Genomic DNA, 9604 nt, shown 5'->3' on the forward strand with positions numbered 1-9604 from the left:
GCATATCGCACAACTGCCAAGTCAACCGCAGCTGCAATAATTTCCGAAAAAAAAAGTAACTTTATTTTATAAAAATTGTCAACCTGAGGAGTAAGATGATAAATAATAACTTATTGTGCTTATTTTATTAAGCGTAACGTTCCAGTGTAGCAATATGTGGTGCTTGTATGGGCTGGTTAACGACGTTAACAGCTCGCTGCCCGAAGCGGTCTAGCAACAAAGGTGACCTTTCGCTGCCTTTCCGCATCCTTTCCGGTGTTCTTGCTCACTTTAGTCTTCGAAATTTTGTGCTGCTCGAAACCGAAGATGATCGCACGACTCGCCTCTCGAAGAGCGCTACAGTGCATTTTGAGTAAGTCCTATGTGTTTTTAAGCACGCTCTTACACTTGAATGCGCCTGTTTGCTCTCGTGCTATGCTTGCCTTCATCCAGTATCTTCACAGTATTATGAATGCGGTCCCATGTGAAACTTTACTAAAATTGTACTCATTGTTGGACGAGTCGACTATTGTTATTAAAACGTGAAGTGCAGCTTGCAGGCATACAAAAATCGCAAGAGAAGGTGCTGTTTTTTGTGCATTTTATTCAGTATCTGTATGGTCTCAAACCTTCGTCACAAGTTGCCGCTATCTGTGTGCGATCATGTCGAGCTTTACGTTTTGCCGAGATGGACATACTGATGTGTCGTGCCTGATACCTATTAGTGCCGTGTGCATTCAGTGAAAGTGTCCTGACACGCTCCCAGTGGCGATAGACACAAGACATGAATCATGCATTTCTTCTTCTAGGGCAGCCCCGCAGCGGTGTTCGGTCGTATCACCCTCCCGCTGACCACAAACCACTTTCCATGGCTGACCTGCCAACCTTCATCGGGCCCTGGGAGGAACACTTCAACAAGACACAGGCCAAATTCAACATTCGTCTGGCGCTGGGCGTTAGCTTCTTCGTCGTGAGCCTCGTTGCTGTAAGCTACTCCGTCGTGCGCCCGTGTGGCATACAGCTTATCGGTTCATTGTCATCAGCCTAATTATGTCTACTGCAGGACAAAGGCTCTCCCATACCCCTCCAATTAACCGTGTCCTGTGCCAGCAGCGGCCACCATATCTACGCAAACTTCTAATCTCATCCGCCCACCCGACTCTGTGCCACTGCTGCTACACTTGCGTGCTCGTGGAATCCACTGATACTATTTATACAATTATTAATGCAGACTTAGTGTCGTATTGGCTCAGCTTCGCATTTAGGTCATCTTGTATCATGGAACGACTTGCTCAGTAATGCAAACATTTAGCCAGTGGCATACAGGTGCACCAAAAGTAAAACTGCGCAATCGAGTGGCAAAATTGCTTTCCAGTGCACTCTATCAGCGGAAGTGCATGTAGACAGCGAGAGTCCGGCAGACCCATCTTGCAGTTTTGATGCTTGCCTTACAGTCGGCCCTGGCGTAGTCGTGCTGCTTCCATCAGTGTTTGTCAGGCCCCGTTTAATGCTTCATGACCCTATTCATGCAATGATTTATCCCTGGTATGCCATGATTCGGTGGTCGAAGAATAACCGCAAGGAAATGCATGTACGATGGCAGGCACACGAGCATGCACTCTTATTAAAGTGGTCGCATTTGTGATGAAGCCGAACTCACGGGCACCAAAGACCAGCTCTTTCGGCAGAATGTGTGCTAAAGCATTAAAAACATCCCCCGACAAACTGGTGGAGAAAGCATGGCTTTTTTTTTTTTCTTTGGAATTGTGCCACAAGACATTAGTATACTTGGTCACTACGTGAAATTTGCCTACTTCCACCCCCATAAACCAAACCTAAACCAACCTCTGAATAATTTTTAATTAAATATTTTCCATCCACTACTTTGGATTGGGCTGCACAATTATGGCTTCTCTTTTGCAGTCCTGAAAGCACGGTTCTTGTTGCAGCGCAGCTGAACAGGTGCTCTACTGAAGTCCCGTCAGGGACAGCAGTCTCCAGGACGAACAAATAGTGATCCAGGTATATAGGTGCAGTGTATACCAATTGACACCCTATTTAACTAGCACGCATTAGAGAAGGAGAGTGACTTTTATCTCCAGAACTGTGCTTTCCAGCCACTGGCAAGTACTCATATTATTCACTTCTCTTGTTGCTCGCACGTCCTGGAGACTGGCGTCCTTGGTAGTGCATTAATTTTGCAGACGCCTTGTTCTCGTCATGCTTTAAAATTTGATTGATTGTCCACTGCTAATTAGACTTTAAAAACACTGTTTAAGAACCACCAGCCTAGATTCTAGTAAATATGGTATTAGCTTTGTGTTCAACAATTTCAGCAAAAACTGACAAATTGCAAACAGGCTGGTAATTTTTCAAATAGTTTGTCACCCCATTTATACGTACGAGTAATGTGATCCAAGTTCACTTCTTGTGTACCCCACTAGTAGTAAACATAAGGTTGTAAATATCTGCTAATGGCATTTGCAGTAATGAATTTTTTTGAGGGTTGTAATAAAGCCATTGGTACCTGGAGTATGATTGATATGTAGTGATAATAGTTATATTGTGAGGCAGAAGAACGCACCAGCAAATTCACCTTTTTACTTCAGGTAGGCCGAAGCAGCAGCTACCGACTAGTCACAGCTTAGCAACACTTCGTCTTCTTCGCACGACCCGATGACCGATGATGATTACGCTGAGATGAAGATGAAGGTCACTCACAGTGCTTACAACATTCCCCCTCCCGAACGAAAGCGACCATCCTGGTCGCAAATTAAATCTTAAGGTCGGCGGTTAAAGGGTTTCAAGCGCGACACGTGCACAATCTCGGTGCCGCGACACCGACGATCGCGAACAGGCGATGCAGGTGTGATGAGATAGTTTACAGGGGAAGTTTGTTCCAGAACCGTGTACGGGCCAATAAAACGGCTCAGAAACTTTTCACACAGGCCGGGGATGCGAGTAGGTGTCCAGAGTAGCACTTCGTCTCCAGGGCGGAAAGACACTGAGCGATGAGTCGCATCATACGTGCTTTTCCTGGAAGCTTGAGTGGCTTCAGTTTGAAGGCGGGCACGATCACGGCAGTGGGCGATACGAGACACGAACTGTTCGTGGGAAGGCGCGGCAGAAGGAGTAGAAGCTGTGAAGAAAGATGCTTCGAGGGAGAAGGTAGGATGGCGGGCATAAACAAGAAAAAACGGAGAGTAGGTGGTGGTTCGTTGAACGGCAGTGTTGTAGGCGAAGGTTACAAAGGGGAGTAAAGAGTCCCAGTTGTTGTGCTGAGGGTGAATGTAGGTGGATAGCATATCAGAAAGGGTGCGATGAAAGCGTTCTGTGAGGCCATTGGTCTGAGGGTGGTAAGGAGATGTAGTTTTATGCACCGTGCCTGAAGCATGAAGCACTGCGGCGAGGACGGTGGAGAGGAACGACTTGCCACGATCGCTAAGGAGGAGGCGAGGGGCGCCGTGGCGAAGAAGTATGGTGTGGAGGAAGAAGTTGGCGATTTCGGAAGCGGAGCCGGAAGGAAGTGCTGCGGTTTCAGCGTATCGGGTGAGGTGGTCAACGGCAGTAACGACCCAGCGGTTGCCAGCTGGAGTCAAGGGCAGGGGTCCATACAAGTCGATTCCGACGACTTCGAAAGGTGTGGAAGGACATGGGAGAGGTTGCAAGAGACCGGCAGGAGGCGACGTAGACCGCTTGCGTCGTTGACAAGGGATGCAAGACGCTACGTATTTTAATACTGAGGTTGAAAGGCCAGGCCAGAAGAAACGACGTTTGATGCGGTCATAGGTTTTGTGGTACCCAAGGTGACCTGCGGTGGGGTCGTCGTGGAAGGCTTGTAGAACTTGAGGACGCAGGGAAGAAGGAATTACGGGAACCCATGTGTGGCCCAGTGGGCTGTAGTTGTGCCAAAATAATGTGCCATCCTGTAACTTGAAATTTTTGAGCCGACGACGGAGACGGGCATTTGGAGGTCTAAGAACACCGCTGAGACTATCAATCAGCTTTTGACAGTAAGGGTCAGCACTCTGGTGGTGAGCAAGATTGCAGTGTATATCTGGCATGGGAGCAATAGAGGCGGCGCTCAAAGACTGCATAACTGTAGGGTTTAAATGGCTTGCCTCCGTTGGGACAGGAGAGGAATGCGAGGACATGGGTTGCGACGGCAAAGCAATAGGGCAACGAGAGAGAGCGTCGGCGTCCTTGTGCTTCTTGCCCGATTTGTAAGTGACAGTAAAGTCGTACTCTTGAAGGCGGAGGATCCACCGCCCGAGACGACCGGACAGATTTTTCAAAGTGGATAACCAGCATAGGGCGTGGTGGTCAGTGACGACTGTGAAGTGACGGCCGTACAGGTAAGGACGAAACTTCTGAACAGCCCAGACGACGGCGAGACATTCTTGTTCGGTAATAGTGTAGTTTTGTTCCGCAGAAGTCAGAGTTCGGCTCGCATAGGCAACAACATTTTCTGTAGAGGTGTTTTGGCGTTGCAGAAGGACAGCGCCAATGCCATGGCTACTGGCGTCGGTGTGCAAAATTGTCGGTGCTTTATCATCAAAATGGCAGAGGACGGGACCCGAAGTCAGAGCACGCTTCAGAGTTTCAAATGCTTCTTCGCAAGCAGGAGACCAGATGAAAGGCGTGTCGTTGTGAAGAAGCGCATGTAAAGGTGAGGCAATAGAGGCGAAATTGCGGATAAATCTGCGGAAGTATGATGCCAAGCCGAGGAAACTGCGGAGATCTTTGACCCGAGTTGGACGGGGAAAGTGCAGCGCAGCAGCGATTTTTTCAGGGTCAGGCTTAATTCCTTCGCTGCTTACGAGATGGCCAAGAACTTTAATGGATTTTGATGCAAAACGGCATTTCTTCGTGTTTAGCTGTAGGCCAGCGCTGGAAAGTGCTGTCAAAACTTCATCGAGACGAGTAAGGTGATCAGGAAATGACGAAGAAAAAATGACGATGTCATCTAAGTAACAGAGACATGTTTTCCATTTGAGGCCGCGGAGAACTGTGTCAATCATACGCTCGAATGTAGCAGGAGCGTTGCAGAGTCCAAAAGGCATTACATTGAATTCGTATAAACCGTCCGGTGTTGCAAAGGCGGTCTTCTCTTTATCATCTTCATTCATGGGGATCTGCCAGTAGCCTGATCTTAAGTCAAGGCTGGAGAAAAATTGGGCACCTTGCAAACAATCGAGGGCGTCGTCAATTCGAGGGAGGGGATACACATCCTTACGAGTTATTCTGTTTAGAGCACGGTAATCTACACAAAAACGAACCGAACCGTCTTTTTTTTGCACTAGCACAACAGGCGATGACCAGGAACTAGACGATGGGCGTATGATGTTGCGTGCAAGCATGTCAGCAACATTTTCCTGAATAACTTTGCGCTCGGTTGGAGAAACACGATAAGGCCGGCGTCTAACTATGCTTGATCCGTCGGTGAGTATGCGATGCGTTGCTGCAGCGGTTTGACCCAGTGTGCCGGAATTGACGTCGAACGAGTCTGCGTGCTTGTTCAATACAGCGAGCAATGCGTCTGTCTGGTCTGTTGTCAGGTCGGTGCTGATCGTGTGGCGAAGTGCTGCACTGAGCGAGGCAGGGGATGAATCAGAGCGATCGGAGGTGGAAATGGGAAGAAGTGTGACAGGCTGGGCGGAAGCAATTGATGCAACAGTAGAGTCGCGTCGCAGAAGAATGGGCTCTGATGTGGTGTTGAATGCGGCGAGAAGAGAAGAACCGCTGGAGAAGCGAAGAAGGGACACGATGATGATAATACCTCTTGACAGGAGACGAGGGCTGGGTGTAATCAGGACGTCGCCATCGGTGACGGCGTCAGAAGTCACAGATAGAATATCTTCGTTGCCCGGATAGAGGACGTGATCGGCAAGCATAACTACACGGGAAGAAAGTGGTTCTCTATCGGCAAGAATGTTGCATTCAGTGACTTCAATAGTGGGAGGGGAACACGTAATGACTGCTGAGGCGTTTTGGAGGAAATCCCAGCCGAAGATGAGTTGATGGACACAGGAGGATAGGACAGCAAACTCAATGAAGTGCAAGATGCCATCAATGGTGACTCGGGCTGTACACGCTCCACAAGGGTTAATATTCTGTCCATTTGCAGCACGTAAAGGAGGACCGGTATAAGGTGTGCGCACTTTTCGCAGTTTTAAACACAAGTCAAGTTTCATAATAGAAATAGCGGCGCCGGTATCAATTAAAGCTTCCAGTTCATGTCCCTCAAGGAATACAGTCAACATGTTTGATGGGAGCAGAGGAGGAATTGGAGCGACGACAGGCGGTGCAGTTTTACCTCCGGAAACTGCACAGGTTAGTTTTCCGTTTGGCGGGCAGAAGCTGAAGATGGGGGGCGAAGGGGCGACGAAGTCCGGCGAAAGGGTGACGGGGAGCGACGACGCGATGGCCGTGCTGTCCTAGACCGGTCAGGAGAAGTCGACGGGGAGGAAGAGGGACGGAGGTCATTATCGGTGTAGTACTGGTGAGGAGGAAGCTGGTAGGCGTCGTCACGTCGAACGTACCCATAGCTCGCACGCTCATCTCGCAGTCGTCGGCGACAAACGCGTGTTACATGGCCGCGGATTCCGCAGTAGAAACATACTGGACGAGGTGGGAGAGGCCGCCAATTACCATACACCGGTGGTCGCGGGGACAGGGCGGCGAGGCTGGGTGGGACGGGCGCGTGATGGACAGGAGGACAAGGAGGAGGAGCCGCAGTGACTTCAGCATACGTCGGAACGTAGGGAGGGGCTGGTGGTTCTGTAGCCATGGGACGATGGAGTGAAGTAAGCTCCTCCTTGATAATGCCACGCAACCCAGTAGATTGAGCAGGTGGGCGTGAGAAGGCAGGAACCGACGAAATATCATTGTGGAGCTCTTCCCGTATTATAGATCGTATGATGGTGCGCAGATCAGGTTCGGGAATTTGGCTCGGATCCCAGGTGTTGTTGAGGCGGCGCGACTGTAGATAGTCAAGTCGCTGGCAAGTGGCACGAATGTCTGCCACCGTGACGGGATTTTGGGCAGCTAGAGCTGCGTAGGCAAAAGAGCCAATTCCTTTTAAAATATGTCCGACACGTTCAGCCTCGACCATGCCATTGTTAACTCGCCGGCAAAGGGCGAGTACGTCCTCAATGTATGATGTGTATGTCTCTCCGGGAAGCTGCACACGGGTCTCTAGCTTCTTTTGAAAAGAGGTCGGACCAGCACCAACAGTTCCAAATATCTGGCGGATCTGTGTCGTGAATTGAGGCCAGTCAGGAATGGCGTCCTCATGGTTGAGGAACCACGTCTTAGCCACGTCACTCAGGTAGAATGAGACGTTGAGTAGCTTCATAGAAGCGTCCCAACCGTTAAAAGCGCTCACCCGATCGTACTGCTGTAGCCAGTCTGCGACGTCGTCACCGCGGAGACCGGCGAAAACCGGAGGGTCGCGCTGACGTGAGGTAACTGACCAAGTTGGGTGGGTCAAATGGTGCTGAGCAAGTGCACCTTGGGACGTCAGTGGTGCAGAGGTGGCATGGGCAGCCGTGGGATGCCCATCGGTAGCTACAGGCGCCGGAACGGTGAGAGCAGGGGGATGTGACTGCGCCATGGCGGTTGATGTGCCGCCAAGAACACGACCGGAACGGAGCTCCAGGGGGTGCCGCGTTGAGGACGCTGGGATCAGGAGTCACCTCCACCACTTGTGAGGCAGAAGAACGCACCAGCAAATTCACCTTTTTACTTCAGGTAGGCCGAAGCAGCAGCTACCGACTAGTCACAGCTTAGCAACACTTCGTCTTCTTCGCACGACCCGATGACCGATGATGATTACGCTGAGATGAAGATGAAGGTCACTCACAGTGCTTACAATATCAAATTTAATGCATGTTGAAAAGGACATTGAACTGGCATGCACTTGGGAACATACTATGCTTGTACAGCAGAGTTGCAAGATGCTAAGTGAATCCACAAATAAGAAAATTCTCTAAGAATCTACAGTGTTTCTAACTAAACCATTCTGAAATCACACACTTAGGGTACAAAGTTTTTTGTTGCAAGAGAAAAAAAATGTGTGTTTTCAGTCCCGGCTAGAAAATAGATTTTAACCACTCTTCCAATTTGAATCTAATTTGCAGAGTTGATTATATTAACACTCTATGCACTTTTTGCCAAGTGTTGCTTTTCTCACAGTTTTAACGGAAGTTAAAAGTGCTTTAATGGGAAAGTGAATGTAGAGGGTTGTCCACTCTAAGTGCGAACATCGTGCAGCGTGGCCGCGCTCACGCGAGCGCATCTGCCACGGTCGTGCATCGAAGCTCTGCGACGCAGGCGCACACGGGCCTGCAGGCAGTGCTTCGTGTCGTCTGCTACAGCGCGGGTGCGCACAGTGCTTGCTCTACGGTGAAGCGCGCCTAATTTTCTGCATGATTACAGCGCTCGTGTGCACCGAGACAGCACTGCGGGAAAGCGCACTAACTACAGCGCGTTGTCGCTCCTCTTGTCTCAGTGCTACGATCTCGGTGAAATGCAAATATTGCTGCAAACTTATCACCTCAAGTTTGGATTGATTTGGTTTATGTGATTTAACGTCCAAAAGCGACATAGACTACAAGGGACGTTATAGTCCAGGACCCCAGATTATTGTTGACCACACGGGGAAGTCGGCGCACGTTAAAATCCCCCATGTGGTCGACAATAATCCGGGGTCCTTGACTATAACATCCCTTGTAGTCTATGTCACTTTCGGACGTTAAACCACATGAACCAAATCAATTCAAAGCTGAGCTGAGAAGTTTGCAGCAATACTTGCATTTCACCGAGATCGTGGCATTGAGAAGAGAGACCGCTGAGTTGCCGTACGCGCAACCAGCGACAACACGCTGTAGTTAGTGCGCCTTCCCGCATTGGCCGTTTCTGTGCACACGAGCGCTGTAATCATGCAGGAAGTTGGGTGCGCTTCACCGCAGAGCAAGCACTGCGCGCACCCGCGCTGTAGCAGATGACACGAAGCACTGTCTGCAGGCCCGTCTGCGCCGCAGAGCTTCGATGCACACTCCGCGGAGCGCGGCCACGATGCGCCGTGTTCGTACTTACCGTGGACGACCGTGTACCTAGCTGGGTAAGCTGTCGTCGTGAAAATGCCAAAGATGTCCTCTTATTTATATAGCACACACAGCTGCCAGAATGGCATGCAGGGCTGTGCTCAAAGGTGCGTGTAGGGAGGATGCATAGCATTTTTCTGGCTCCAGCGGTGCTTCTAATTTCTGCCCAGAAAACAGTTCACATTCACACCGCTATGGGGAAGGGGTTGTTGGTGTGCAGGGTAGCTGATTTTCTGAGGTTTGCAATGAGTCTATAACAGAAAATCACTCGATTTCAGCATATCCTCATATTCTAAGATATGTTCTTTCACTTCAGATACTGTCATTATGCTTTCTGATGATTTCTCTTTTTTCCAGGCTGCATCTCTGGGTACTCTGGAGTACGTCGACACCCCTCCTCTTAAAAATTGAGTCCCTTGTGCAAGACAAGTGTGTAGTAGCCTCCTGTGACTGCAAGTGATAAATTTGTGGTTGTAACGAGTCTGCAAATAAAGTGGAAATCATAATGAGCAGTCATA

General features: G+C 49.6%; 1 protein-coding gene across 1 annotated transcript; it reads left to right on the forward strand.

The window, feature by feature from the left end:
• The first annotated feature begins 195 nt into the window (after positions 1-195).
• Positions 196-9604, forward strand: LOC144128551 (uncharacterized). The gene is made up of 3 exons (XM_077662043.1): positions 196-352; positions 789-964; positions 9444-9604. Exons 1-3 carry the CDS (start codon positions 307-309, stop codon positions 9495-9497), a joined length of 276 nt encoding a protein of 91 aa, XP_077518169.1. The 5' UTR covers positions 196-306; the 3' UTR covers positions 9498-9604.

This window comes from Amblyomma americanum, chromosome 4 (genome assembly GCF_052857255.1).
Source record: "Amblyomma americanum isolate KBUSLIRL-KWMA chromosome 4, ASM5285725v1, whole genome shotgun sequence".
NCBI classification, from domain to species: Eukaryota; Metazoa; Arthropoda; class Arachnida; order Ixodida; family Ixodidae; genus Amblyomma; species Amblyomma americanum.